Source organism: Lathamus discolor, chromosome 10 (genome assembly GCF_037157495.1).
Source record: "Lathamus discolor isolate bLatDis1 chromosome 10, bLatDis1.hap1, whole genome shotgun sequence".
Taxonomy (NCBI): domain Eukaryota; kingdom Metazoa; phylum Chordata; class Aves; order Psittaciformes; family Psittacidae; genus Lathamus; species Lathamus discolor.
Genome location: NC_088893.1, coordinates 16,296,110 through 16,311,037, shown reverse-complemented (window position 1 = coordinate 16,311,037; position 14,928 = coordinate 16,296,110). Strand labels below are relative to the sequence as shown.

The window sequence follows — 14,928 nt, the reverse complement described above, 5'->3', positions numbered from 1 at the left end:
GCTGCTCCTCCTGCACTCTCACAGGAACCTGGAGCAGAAGGCTCGGGTACCACAGCATCTTGCATCAGCAAGTTCTTGCTGATCTGATCTTGCCAACCTGATGGACCCCTAAAAGGGCCGCAATCTTGTTTCTGAGATAAATGCATACCTGATGTCCAGACTCCTGCTGAACTATTTCATCCTCTGATAGACTAAAATACCAAAACCTAGACTAACCTATAGTTTGCCAAAATACTCAGGCGATGGTGTCTATTTGTACCTAACTTATCTTCATACACTGGATGTATTTTATACAGAGGTTAACAACTGGCAGATACTGCATATGTTTAACACTGATGTTAAGCCTTCACATTTTACATTCTTAGCCTGGGGGCTTTATGAAGTTGCCTGGATTAGAAGCTATTCTATCAGAAAACAATTGTACAGTGTAAGATTTCCAGAACTATCTTACTTCTAAAGAAAAACAGTATTTTGAGAAACACTTAAGCACTTGTACTACCTTGCATCCGAAGCAAAGAAGAATTCTACTGCCTTATCCCCAACAGCATGAAGGCAGGTAGAGCTGTCCAGTCTTTTCATTCGTGAATTGCACATGTTCTTCACATTCTCAATGTTGCCTATGAAGGAAATTAGACACTTTAAATGCAAAGCCAGATCTATTCAAGTTAAGAGATTACAGACTATACAGGTTCAAGGTATCAGAGTTACACAAGTATTTTGGGGGGATGGGATTTTTACATGAACTACACATTTAGCAGTATAAAAATATAATATCCTCAGCTAAAAAGCTATTTGGGATATCAGATGGTAGTTTTATAGTAGAAAGACCAGTTAACCTAATTTCTAACAGTAAAGTAACAACAATTTTCATTCTTAAAAATAACATAATCGGATTTCTCAACTTACATGTTCTATATAAAACAGGAATCTGGTCAGTGGAGAGCTTGTACTTGCTCCTAACCCCAATGAGCAAAGGACTCCCTCTCCTACAAAGGGAAAACACACAAGTTTAAAAGGAGAAAAGTGCATACAAAACAGTCAAAGGACATCTGTGAAGTTGAAAGACAATATCCCGTCTAGTTTCCTAAAGAGGAAGATTCTCCTCAACCCTCATCCTAATGCCATTATGTGGCAGGAATTATATAAACTTGGCTTGTTTCTGCACGATTTGCCAAATATTATGATATGAATAAGTACCATAATGCCTTGGTCTTTCCCCACGAACTACACCCAGGTAGAGGAAAACATATATGAACTAGTTGTTTTCCTTCCAGTAATCACAAAACAGCTTAGCGCAGGCCTCAGTTTGAATACCTTTATTTAAACAAAGCTCGCTCTGCTTCTTTAGTGAGCCAGCGCTAAACTGTTTCAAACTTTAACCTTTTAAATTCAGAAATGTCAACCATCACTACTGCACCTGAAACTACAGAATATTCAGATCATTTTGAAATTATAAGGCTCACATGCCACACCGAAGAGATTAAAATAAAATTAAAGAAACCCCACAGTAATAAAGGAGTAATTCACACACACACACAGAGCCTCAAGTTACAAGTTTAGCTTCTCTTAATCCCCTCACCCCTGAAAACCCAAACCTGAACCACGTATAGAATAGATCATTTCAGAAGATGTTCTCCAGTTAGAGTGATGGTACAGATGGCTTTTCCACAATTTTAATATAGACCCATTTTAGGGCACAGAAGCAATAGGCTTTTTGGGTTTTGTATAAAACAGTCTTTATCCCCGCTGCTAATTCACTTGCTACTTTAATATCTTGACATTTCCTGAAAGTTGTTTTCCAAGTCATAAATAAAAGCAGAACTTATACAGAAAAAAAACCCTCATGAATTCTACAACCGTTATAGAACACTATTTGTATAACCTGTTTGTATGATGTCACTTTAGCCAACCTGAACATGCTTATCTCAGTCTTCATGCAATGTGAAGTAAACTTGAATGATACTCTTCCCCCTTTTTTGATGTGGAAGTGTTGACACACTCTCAATACAACCGTAGCAACATAAGATACAGTGTGTCAATAAAGAAACTAAGTGTAACAGGTACAAGAACAGACTATGAGAATGAGTTTGTGGTATGTTCCAAGTGTGTCATTCTAATGATCTCCAACCCAATGTGTATTTGCATGAAGCAAGAAAACATCGTCTGGTTACTTTGCACTATTGTCTTTGCATCCTCCAAAAGTGAATAGCCACAGCTAATTTATTAAACAAAATTATGTTAAAGATTACAGAGAATCAAAACAAGCCTCTGGAAATTTGGTGACCTGCAGTCAGTACAGCTCAAATTAAGTTATATTTAATAGTCAGTTGAAGAGTTGCTCAGCAGAATTTTGCTGCATTTCAAAAGGGTTCCATTAGTGCAGTAGCATTCTAAGTTTTGGTTAATTAAGCACTTTAAACATCAGTATTTCAGTATCTTTAAGAGATGACACGGTTGTTTTTTACCACCTAAAAAGCTTAAATTACTTATAAAATTGACTTTTACTAACCTGGTAGCAACAGCTTCACCTGGGTAATGGATGCTCTTAAAAACCAATGCAAAAGCACCTTCCTGGAAACCATGCAAACAGAACAGAAACAAAAAACCTTGAACAACTTATCTCAATTAGTTGCATCTCATTAAACTGGGGCCCCTCTTCCTGAGGTGGCTGTGAAGGAAAGCTCTTTACTACTATCAGGAATCTCTTCCTGGAGGGCAGACTGCACCTTTAAAGGAATTGGTTATGCAGCAGAACAAGCTAAAACGCACGTACTACTGCAATAGCTGAAAGATCAGGCTATGAGCCCTCAGCCTCTCTTCAGAAATAAAACCAATACCTCCTAATGCAAAGGTTAAGAAAATCTCCAAGATGTCTAACAGACTTCATGTTGATTAACATTTACTTTCAGAAAGATTTATAATATGAATGTGCATGTAGCTGCATTTTATCATGCATTTTCAGCTAAGATTCTGGAGTTTCTACTTCTAGTTTAAGAAGCAAATTCTCATTAATGTATTTTAAAAATAAATAAGTAAGAAAACCTCCACCAAAAAACACCCAAACAAAATCAACAGTGCAAGAATTAAAAACCAGGAACACACAAACAACCACTCTATAGTATTACCACAGCTTGCAGGCTTTAAGAGTGTTCCAAAAGCAGGAGCAAACCCCTCAATGTGCAAATAGAAGAGAGATGGTAACATCTACTTCTCCCACAGGGACTCCAGTCAGACTACTCTGCTCTCATCCTGTGGTCAGGTGAAGTCACCCTTTCCCTCAAAAAGGTGGTTGCTATTCCCTCTTGCCCCATAGAGGTCTTTATTTCATGTGTATTCCAGCTCTGCTCTAGGAGAATCTTACAGAGCTGCTTTAGAGAGGAGAAAGGGGAGGTGAAAAGAGCATAAGAAACTGCAGGAAAGGGAGGGAGGGAAAACATCTGCCAGGAGACTGGGGGAGGAAACAAAGCAAGCTTTCTCCAAGTCTGTAATGCATCTATCAACGTTTTCAAGCATTCACAGACTAAGTAACAGTAGATTCCCACTTCACAGTTTGGAAACTTGCTACACAGTGAATCAGTACAACTTGTTAGATCTATTTCCAAATAGGAGAGCCAAGGCATTAGACAAACTTAAATCACAGCAGTGTTTTAACATGATCAGAATAGCCTTTAAGAACACACTGCCTTTTATGAGAGATTTCAACCCACAGAGGCTCCTATGACTTTTTTTTTAATGAAACTGCTTCATTAAGAAACTGTGATACTCTCTTGCTTAAAAAAACCAACCCCAACCAACCAATAAAACAAACAAAAGAAACCAAACCCCACCAAACAAAAGAACACCACTAATGCAATTTAAAGATTTACCATTGAAAAGCCTTTGAAGTTTCCAAAGTTTTAATCTCACTTCTTGGTCTATTAGGCATTGTTTAGAGGAAAAAAAAAACGTTATATGTAGCACCTTCTAACGACTCCTGCAGAGGATCTAGATGCGTCAGTGCACCTGGATATACTAAGGAATACTAAGGAACTCTACAAATAGCTTATACCATAGAACAGGAAAGGAACTTCCCACTTACCAACTGTTGAATAACTCTTTCTACCAAGGCTGAAAAACTGGTGTCCTCACTCTCTCTGTTGTCATACATGTATTTGATCAATTTAGGGATGGTTTCTGTATCTGTTTCAGATTCAAATTCATAACCTTTGCTCTCCTGAAATATCATATAAACGAGGAAAAAAAAATGTTTTCATCCTCAGGCAAGAAACACCGAAGAGCCTCTTGGCTGCCTTCCACAAGAAACTGCACAGTAAGACAGATTGCATGGAGCACTACACTGGAATGGTATATATCGCTATAGACAAAATACAAGGACTTATTTTGTCATAGCTACTTTCATAAATACTATGATAAAACATGTAGTAAGACTTGTTTAGCATCTGTCAAGCAACAGGAGACAGGAGAGAGACGACTCCACACACCCTCTCAAAGAATTTGAGTGCAAATTGTTACTTCAAGTACTTTGCATTTAGGATTACAATAACTTCACCAGCGCCTGAGTATTTTTGTTAGGTACACTCCTTCACACTACTATTTCATAGATGAAACCAAGAAACTTGATTTCAGATTCCAAGAAATTCGTGAAAAATCTGATGACGGTGGAGCAGTTGCAAAAACAAGTTGTCACAGACTCACCAGAAACTTTCTCAGATCCTTATAATTTGTGATGATTCCGTTGTGAATAACAACAAACTCTAAAATGAAATATATACATATTCATCAGTAATGAATAATTAAGATATTTAACTTAGAATACAAAATTTTAGGGGAAAAAAAGCAGCTCAGAAGTACACTAGAAACTACCGCCTACAGCTTTCAGACCTATAGTTTATCACAACATGGACAAAAGAAAGTGGAAGCTTACAAATTCTGGAGGTATACAAATGTTGTTCCAAATCATGAAGACAGTTTTAAACTACACCCAGTAAAATGGCACCAAGCCATCTCACATGAAAAATGATACATCTCCCTTTTCCAGCCCAGACAATATCGATGCGTTTGCATTTTCAGTCTTACCTTTTAAAACAAGAATGTTGTAGTTTGACTAACTTGCATTAGTTTTCAGAGAACAGATTTCATTAACCTTTTACAGTGTCACTTTAGCCTCAGAAGAGGCTATTTGATTGTGAAAGCATCTAACCTAGACAGAATGGCAACAGCTTAGCCCTAATATACAAAACAGACACCATAACACCAGTAAGAACAGAGAACATATGTACTATGTGGATTGAACCATTTCAAATTCATACAGTTCCAGAGTGCTGCAGAGATTACATACCATTCCTTTTATCGGATCTCTGAGGGTGACTGTTTATTGCACTTGGTACTCCATGGGTAGCCCAGCGAGTATGAGCAATTCCAAAATGTGTTTCAAAATCTGTTTTTGAATCCAGATCATCTTGTTCTATAAAAAAAGAAACACATCAGTTTACTGAATATTTGTATTCAGTATATAGAATATAGAGTCTCTCTCTCACACACACAACTAGTAAAACACTAAGAGAATTCCTACAGGCAAGTATCTAAGTTATCTTCTGCCTTGCTTTTAAACCATTTGCTTTCTTGACATTACACTTCAGATAGTTCAAGCTACTGTGATTAAAACTTTGTTTGCCAGGACTCAAGCATTTTTAGCTAATACTAACAGCTAGGCCAACAGACCACATTACTACAAATTATAATGTAAACTTAATAAAACACAACTTCAGCTTTTCACAGATGGAAGCACTGCATAAAGCAGATTGTGATGACAGCCAGCTGCTTAAATGATCGTAAATTCTGTCAGAGTCCATGTTTCAGTGTTTCACAGAAATGTCTGAGTAAAGCACCAAGGGAGCCCAGGTCTCGAACAAAGAAGCAAGCAAAAGAGGGGAGAGTAGACTGATAGTGTCACAGCACCATACTTAAAGATCAGCTTGCTTTTCAAGTGTAGATTTAGGGGGAGCAAGCAATTTATCTGCCATTGGATTACACAATGCAGTTATTTCTGGTACAAAACCATAACTGTAATTTCATGGTCTGACTTTCTGCTGAAATGCAGATGATATCTGACTGGGAGGCCAAAGTAAAGGGGTAATATTTAAGATACTTACTGTACAACTCTTCTTCCAAGGCCTTTACTTTTCCTCTTTTCTTAACTAGTTTGATGAACCTTTCTTTATCCTCATTATTATTTCCATCAATTGCCACTCCTACAGTATAGGACACAGTCACAAGAGTTAAAGCATGAAACACAGTGGATGAAGAAAAGGCTGAGAAAATACAGACAAGCACAAACTAGTGAAACAATAATTTTTAAATCATCCTTCAAATTGAAATAGTCAAAGTCTGTTGCTAGACCTGTGTATGTTCAAATCAAACTAGATGAAGTCTATACCCATTGCACAGATGAAAATACAAATGTGTCATCTCCAGTTTCGCTTGAGGACAGACTGATATATTTTGCCTGATGAAATTAGCCAATTGAAATATAAAGAGAAGTTTAATCTTCCTCATCCTTTCACTGGGACTCACACACACCAAAAAGGCTGAGGCACAGCCTACATGACCCAGTATGGAGGCCTGCTTTCTTGCATCCTGTTTCCTTTGTGTACTAAACCTCAACCTCCATCCTATTAGAGTGCTAAATACCCAGTTTAAAGTCAGGAGGAAAGCTGAAGAAGGAACTCCAAGAATTAAGGTAATTAGTTCTTATCTTTTAATCTGCAGGATAAAAAGGAAAGAAAAATCCAACATGAAGAAGTTGAAAGTACCAAAAAGTCATGCAAGAAGCCATAGGTTGCCAAAATTGATTTGTTGAGTCGGTTTACATACCTGCGGAGTCATATCCTCTGTATTCCAGCCTCTGTAATCCTTTTATCAGGGTTTCGAAAATTTCCTTCCGAGTCCGAGGCACTCTGTAGTTTAGATAAGCAAAAATTCCTGTTTAAAGAAAAGAGGGGAAGGGGGCAGAGGCGGAAAGAAGCAAAGATTTATTTTAGAGTTTGCATCCCTTCAGACTCAATTTAAGACCCTTTAAAACTAGTACCACAAAGAGGTCCTAGGGGAACCCAACCTCCAATTTAGTACAATTCTTCCCACTGGGTTTTTAAACGTAAGGATCTCAAATACAGTAAATGAATCAGGACCCTCATTTTCACTACACAACACATACATTTTCCCAGCCAGACATGTTACCCACCAAGAGTTAAACAGTTGAGAGAGCTTAAAAAATTTCTGCTTTCCATGAAAACCACCACCCCTGAAAATGGGAACATTGTGATCTATTTCATATCCAGACATTTAAAGAAGGAATATATTCACCAGTACTAACACAAGGAGACTTTTGTAATCAAAGTCATGGCCTTAAATACCCATGGGTAGGTACTAGGCACAACATCTATTTCTGAAAGGCTCCAGCTTAATCCTTTATACAACAGTCACTTCAGCGGGAAGAGAATAGAGAAGAAAACAGAAAGAAAGGGCAGAAGTCAAAAGGATAGGACAACAAAGGAAAGAAAGAGAAGATAGAAAAACAGGGTCACCCAAAAAACCAAGCATTCACCCTTTAAGCTGCCTCAACAAAACACTGCCTGCCAAACCAAACTCAACAGAGACATAAGATCCCTTTGCTTGCCCCGTGTTACTCAGGTCAACTCTTACACAGGCATCATAAAGAAAGATGTGAACTAGCTCCTTGCCTACTTGGCAAACAGAGCCTGGAAGAGTCTGAAAGTCTGATCCCTCATCTCTTGAATAGACCAGTCATCAACCAAGAAGTGGCTTTTTTAGTTTTGGGTAGGTTCCCCCACCCTGCCCCTGCACATTATTCTCCTCTTTTTTAAAGCAAAAGTACACAAAGATTTTTTTCATTAGGGGAAGTTTGGGCGATGTTGTTTTAGCTTTAGAAAAGGTGCAATCAAAAGGTCACCTGCAAAGGAAAGAACAGCCGTTCATTTTCTCTGCCTACTGCTCTTCTTGGAACTTTGTAGGATCGATCAGACCCTTTTATTAACTTTTGCAAACCTGTACCCCAATAAAACAGAAACATTTCATTCACCATTTCAAACATTTCCCCAAGCAACAAGTCAGGACTGGAGACTACAGTTAGCAAAAACCAGACTTTGGGAGCTCCAAAGATAAGCAGTTCAGACAATCAAGTGTTTTAAATAGAGAAAGCCTTTGTTTGAAATTTAACACCCTCTTCCCCTTCAATTAAGGCTTTTGAACTGTAAATGGCTGTAGTGAAGCAGCTGTTATAATGATACACCAATAAATCTCCTTTATAAATATGGTCGTGAATTCAGTTCCTCCACTGGTTTTAAGCCATTAATACTGTTGGTTTGACAGTGAGACTAAGGGACTATTACATCGGTCTCTGGATTTTTCTTGGAAGGATTAAAGGGTGCAAAATGCTTTTCTGCTACAGAAGTGAGATTTATGAGGAGCTCACCCTAATTATTTCTAGAGTGTCCAGCATTAATGGAGATAGTAAGACAATAGTTACATTTAAAGAGGTATTTGGGAATTTGAGCAGCTAAATACTGTTCTTCGGGGCTGCTTTGAAAAATAATGCCTCTGGTTATATACAGTCACTTCAGACTGAGAGCTTGTTGATCTTTTTTCCCCAGCAGATGTTTACCCTTCTCTGGCACTAACCATGAACCTCAATCAAGAGCAGCATTCTTCAATTTCTTCAATACAAATGTCTCAACATCATTCCAAAGCATTGCTACACACCTCATTTCAGATCCAGCTCTACTTTCTAGGCCAGATTTCACAATGTATTTAAGACACAGCAGCCTTGTATGTTCCATGTGGCAAATCTGACTACACTGAGCTCCGGGAAGACCTTTCCTTCGGGACAGTCCATACAATGGTACCAGTGTGCTGCAATTGTTATAAAGATCCTTGTTTCCAAGGAACTGTAGCTGTGCTTCCACATATGTGACTTAGAAGACACAGAAGTCACCAGAGGCCATTTACAATGAAAGCAATAGCTGCAGCCTGACCTCTCAAGAAATATATTACAAACTCTTCCAGTTAAAGGAAGTAAATCTTTATCTCAGCACCATTTCTCTAGTAATTTTCTGTTTCACGATTTACCCACTTGCATATTTTATCCCCTACTTAGTCATCATTTTGGCTAGAATTAAAGCACATTGCTCAATTCATGTAGAAACAACTGCTGATAAAGTCTTCTTCTAGCTTAATTCCCTCTGGAAGGAAACCAGTATGACTGAATCTTAGTTGAATCACTCTCATGATAAGAGTTTTGTGATGCTCACAAGTTACGTTGTAGTGGCCTCCCCAAGGTATTAGACGCCATTACCAGAGTCTGCATCTCTCCTCCCTAGCAAAACCCAAATACACTGTAAGTTAATATAATACTGAAGTGTATGTATCAAGAAAGCCAATATTTACTTGTCAGCACAACAGAAGCAGTGAAATACTTTCTTAAGTCATACATACAAGCATAGAATCCAGTGAAAGCATTTAAGAAGTGTTTCACCAGGGCATTGCTCTTGATCCAGATGCTAGATCTAGTTTATAACTTTCCATAACTACAGAGTTTTCACAGAGCATGAAGTAGGCCAACCACGTACAGCTTACCTTTAGAATCAGATACTCAGAGGTCGTTAAAACATTCCTAAAACCAGCTTTGATCATGCGCAGACACTAGAAGCAAGGCTCCCCCTTTATGTGCCTATCAAGACTTTAAGAGTCTTCTCTTTCCCTTTCAGGACTGCAAGCAGCATGTCAAGAAGAGGAAAAGTTCACTGAGTATTTTTTTGTGGGAGAAAACCACAAGAACTCTTGCAATTGCAAGACTTCACCAAAATCAAGAAGGGGGCAGCCTATACTTGAAGTTTGAACAAAATTAATTCTTTTTCTTCTTTTCTTTTAAATAAAAGGATGCCTCTATTGGGGTAGGCACATTGCTGATACCAGAAACTTGGCTTTGAGAAAGCCCCAGTCTCAACTTCATATCCTGGTGAAACTAGTTTTGATTTAAAATAGGTAGATCATTAATTTATGAGATCTTACCTGAGTTTAAAACCCTGCATACTTTTGTTACTCTATCTCTTTAACATATGAATGCGATAACATCTCAGCTTTGTTTCCTAAAGAGCATGCTTATGGCAATATTTAATGACCCCATATTTTCAAAGCAGAAAACAATGGGTTTAAAGCTTCATGTGTTACCTGAAGCCAGAGAAAACACAACAGGACATATTTTCAACACTTAAACCTGGAAAGATATGCAAAAATAAACCCAACAAAAGGAAGTAATTTAGAAACTGTTGGTTTCAACCTCAAGAACTCCTGCATTTCCTACAGCAGATCAGCATAGCAAAGAAGACATGGGACACCTTTCACTGTAACAAATGTAATGTAAAAGGTCTCCAAATGTTGCTAGGGAGAATACCAGCACCATTCTCACTGCACTTTATGAACTGCTGCACTCTCTGCCATTTCATACCAAGTCAGCTACTCCACCCCAACCTAGATGTTTTACCAAAGTCATTTAACACTGTTAATACCCTCATTTTCCGATCAATATACAGCCCAGGTATGAAAAGGTTTTGATATTACAACCACATATCTCATTGCCCAGTGCTTGCTACCAATACCTTCGGTTTGCTTAGGCGCTGAGCCAAGTCTCTCACCTGAAAGGGTTTTGTTTAGAAGACACATTTGTCCCATCTATAATGACCTGAGTCATGTAGGAGCTCAAACAGTATCACCTCGTGTTCCCAAGCAAGTGAAAGACACTTTCTAGGCTCCTTGCTCTTTCTGAGGTTACAATTAAAGAGGATGTGGAGGCAGGAAAAAGATATCCAGCTCAGAAAGCACATTTTTTAGGAGCCATAATTCAACTCACTTTCAGTCTGCACCTCACAAAAGAGGTTTTGTTCATAATGGCTGAGGAGTACAAGCACAAACTTTTCCACTTTCGACAAAAGAATCCTTCCAGACCCAAGAGGGGGCTTCAGTCAAAGGATAGGTGAAGTTTCACTAACATTTCCTCCATAACTAAAATACATTGCATTAGCAGCTTCTGAACCTGCACTTTGATTTTAATCCAATCCAAAGCATATCCAGGCAATTGTATACACGTTGCAGATATTATCTCCACCATCTCATCTTTATTAGATAAAGGAAGTTGAATAAACTCTCATCAGCTATGAATTAAGCTCCTTCGTAGCCTTTTGTTCGAAAACCACAAAATCTTTCTATCGCCGCAGTTGGGAAGTGAGTCACAACTAATCCCTGGATTAGGAATGCCAGCGCCAAGCGCATCCAGCAGCCCGTGCATCAGCCGAGGCGGTGATGCACTGAGGCACCTGGCCCAGGAGGGGCAATGGTTAACAGCGAGCCCTGATACCCCAGAGGATCCGGGAACGGGACGGCTGCCGTTCTCAAGACCTCGGGACAAGCCGCCGGGCACGGAGAACACGGAAAGAAAAGGCTGTGGGGAGCAGAAATGCAATCTCCTTTCCTCGGGAGAAGGGAGCGGACAGGGGAGCTTCACCTTTACCTGCCATCGCTGCAGGGCCAGGTCACTGGCCCTCCCCAACCCACACAATGGATGCAGCGCGGCCAGCCCCGAGCGACCCCGCTGTGGATTCCCGCAGCCCCGGGACCCGCTGTCACCCCGGGGCAGCCGGAACCCCTCGGCTCAGGGACAAAGCAGCTCTAGTCCCGCACCCCGGCACAAGAGGCGGACAGCCCCGGGCCCAGCCCGCTTTGCCAGCTCCTGTCAGCGACCCCCGCCGCTGCCCGTGTGGGCCCCCCCGCTCCGTCCCGCCCGGACGGCGAAGCCCCGCGGCGAGCGCAGGCCGCCCGCGGCCCCGTCCCTCACCGCACATGGTCGCACCACACGCTCCTTCCCGCTGACAGGAAACGCGGCTCCCACCCGACGGCCTCGGCCGGTGCCTGCCGCCTCCCCGGCTCTTATAGCGCGGCCGGGCCGGCCCCTGCCTCCCTGCTCATTGGCCGGGGAGCGGGCGCTGGGGCCGCTCCGCCCGGGGCCCCCAGCGAGTGCAGGGCGAGAGCAGAGCCCCAGCGAGGAGGCGGCCCAGGGGCGGGGGGCCCCGGCGGTTCGCGCCCGGCCCGGCCCAGCCCTTCCCCGGCGGCCGCGCCCGCCTGCCCGGCTTGACCCTCCCAGGGGCCGCGGCGAGGCCTCCCGGGCTGCCCGCACGGCGAAGGGAGCGAAGCAGCCCGTCCTGGCAGGGCAGCACGGCTGGGCCGGAGGCGGGGGGCGCGGGCAGCCCCTCTCCGGGCTTGGGTTTTCCAGCCACGAGCGTTTAGAGCCGTGGGTTCAACAGCCAACTTCGCCCGCACAGGCGGGACCCACAGAACCTGCGTTCAGCTGAGCCATGGCCAAAGGCGAGGCCACCAGCCTCTGCCTGAAAGAGAGCCCTGCTCCGCAGGCTGAGCTCCTGTCAGCCTCTGTGGTCTCTTCCATTTACTTGGCAAGAAACAAACTGCAGGTGGGCTCCAGGAATCTCTTCTTCCCGGGATGGGGACACTGTGATGGAGAGGAAGGCCACAGGACGTAGCCCAGACGTTACTGTCCACAGGGCACAGCGCAGGTTCAGTTCTGCAGGCCGGGCCCATGCAGCAGGCTCGGGCTGTATCTCCTACAGAAACTTGCGATTTCATCTCTTTGGGAACCTCCTCCAAGCAAAGGGAATGGTGACTTATAAAGCCAGCGCCACGCTTAGACTGCAGGCATGTACAGAAGTAGCTCAAGCTGCACCTTGAACAAGCATGATTTGTTAAAAATACATGAAGTACCATGATTATTCAGCCTGCTTATGGTTCCTTCTTCCCTATTAAAAAGTACCAAACTATTCCAGAGATGATCCTCGTTGTCTCATATGTAATTATTGAAATTCAAGCGCAAGGTGTTTCATTTAAGGTAGAATTTAAGGGCTCATTCTCACTTACATTCATCTTTGTAGGTTGCTTTTTACATGAAGTAGTGGTTCCTTCAAACATCACTTTTGATGGGGACGTTGAAAGAAGGGTAAAGATGGGAACATCAGCATTTCATCTACAAAAGAACTCTGATGTTATTTTTTTGGTCAACTTTTGTGCTACTTTAAGGAAGGAAATTATGCCTCAATTTTAAGGCAAAAAAAAAACCCTCGATTTAAATTATTGTTGAGTCATAAAATTAAAGAGAACAGTGTTACAAATTCTGCTTTAAATTAGTCTAAAAGAATGACTAAATTAAGTGTATCTTTTCTGCCTGAGTCAAACAGCTATGCACACCATGCTCTGTGAAAACCAGCTTTGTTTTCCTTCCCCCTGTTCCCCTCAATAAAGCCAAACAGGCCCATGATTTGTCACTGTTGCAGTCCCAGCTCTGTCACTGAGCTGCTGTGTGACATCGGGCAGGTCATTCTGACACTTCCATTCCAGTTTGTCTTGTCTGTTCAGGTTGCTTTGCTCCTCCTCTGAAGCAATCTCTGGTCTTGTTTCCCCCAGTGCAGCCCAAGCCAAGGGGGAGGTTCCTAATCTCAGCTGTGCATGTAAAGTAAAACTGCTACTTATATTAAATTATATGCAACAAAGAGACAGTTTTTTGCTCCCTGTGAAACATGCATTTTAACTTATGAGTGGTGTAGACAATAGGAAAGAAACACCTTTTTTGTCCTCTTTTAACATCACTGCAATACTAACTGCCAAAGATCACGAGTCAGAGCCCAAAATTCCACTCATGCAATACATTTCATGTTTCCATGTGACATTCCCAGGGAGAAAACAAAAATGAGACTCAACTGCAAGTATGAACTGCATTAATCGGTGGTTAACTTCAACTTATCAGGCAACACTCCCCAGACTCATCTGTCTGATGCCATTTGGCTTTTTCACTGTCTGGAAGTGTGTTAGAGCATACACTGATTGATTGTATTTACCGGTGGGTGGGTTTGGCTTGAAGGAGCAAGTTGTACAGATTTCAAGGAGACAATCAAACTGATCCCATCTCACCTTAAAACTTGTTGAAGTCTAGAAGCCGAAATACATGGAAGTATCATCTCCTGATCAAAAGTGATCAAAAAATACAAGTAGGAAATAGTAGGGTACAGTATGGAGACTACTGTACCACTGGTTTAGCATAAGTAACAAGGAAGTTGCCTAGGGCACCATCAGGAGGAGCAAGGAAAATCATTCAGGATGTGGTTAGGAAGAAGAGGGATTTATCCTCAGGCTCTCTCTGAGCCTAATGCAGATATGGGTTCTTACACCAATTATGATCTGCCCTGAAAAGCAGCCAGGAGCATTTTAAAGACAGGTATTTCAAACTGCAATTGCATGTTCAGGTACATATCTAAATAAAGAGATTCAGGTACATATCTAAACACCTCGTTCTGTTCCACACCAGACACCAAAGGGAACTGAATTTCCTCCTGAGGAGTTTCAGTAAATTCAGTTGTCACAGGGACCAAAACACTTATTAGTAAAGAGGGACAGGAAAGAAAAAAGTAGTAGTAAATGTGAACTGCAAAAAGGAAGAACTGTGATAAATATAAGGAACAATTCATAGGAACAGTTACTCAATAGAACAGGTTGGGAAGGCTGGTGTATGGCCTTGGTGACACCGCTGGAGGAAACCCTGTCCTGTGAGGCGTCTCTGAAGTGAGTGATCTGTGTATGGTGCAAAGGACGGTGGGTGACCAAATGGAAATCCCTTCCAACTCCAGCACTTCTATGATTATAGTTGTGTTATAAAACTCCTTTTAAATTACCTTTTTTGTTTGATTGATGGTTGAGTGGCTACTACATTTTCTGGGAACTGATAGCCCTTTGTTATCAGTTCTCAGAAACAAAGCAATAACAAACTGAAGAAAGGGAACAATAGGAAGAATTCCCCTG

At 41.5% G+C, this 14,928-nt stretch overlaps 1 protein-coding gene across 3 annotated transcripts in view; it reads right to left on the bottom strand.

Moving 5' to 3' along the window:
* Positions 1-14,928, bottom strand: part of GFPT2 (glutamine-fructose-6-phosphate transaminase 2) — a 29,527-nt gene that overhangs the window by 5,769 nt on the left and 8,830 nt on the right. For 2 of the 3 annotated variants that reach the window (XM_065690443.1, XM_065690444.1), the window contains 8 exons: positions 6,874-6,981; positions 6,153-6,251; positions 5,339-5,464; positions 4,696-4,754; positions 4,079-4,213; positions 2,510-2,571; positions 907-986; positions 500-617 (listed from right to left, as the gene is read on the bottom strand). In XM_065690443.1, coding sequence (XP_065546515.1) covers positions 500-617; positions 907-986; positions 2,510-2,571; positions 4,079-4,213; positions 4,696-4,754; positions 5,339-5,464; positions 6,153-6,251; positions 6,874-6,981 — 787 coding nt within the window. Of the gene's footprint in view, positions 1-499; positions 618-906; positions 987-2,509; positions 2,572-4,078; positions 4,214-4,695; positions 4,755-5,338; positions 5,465-6,152; positions 6,252-6,873; positions 6,982-11,905; positions 12,055-14,928 lie in introns of those variants that run through there. The other variant, XM_065690445.1, reaches the window with a different exon arrangement.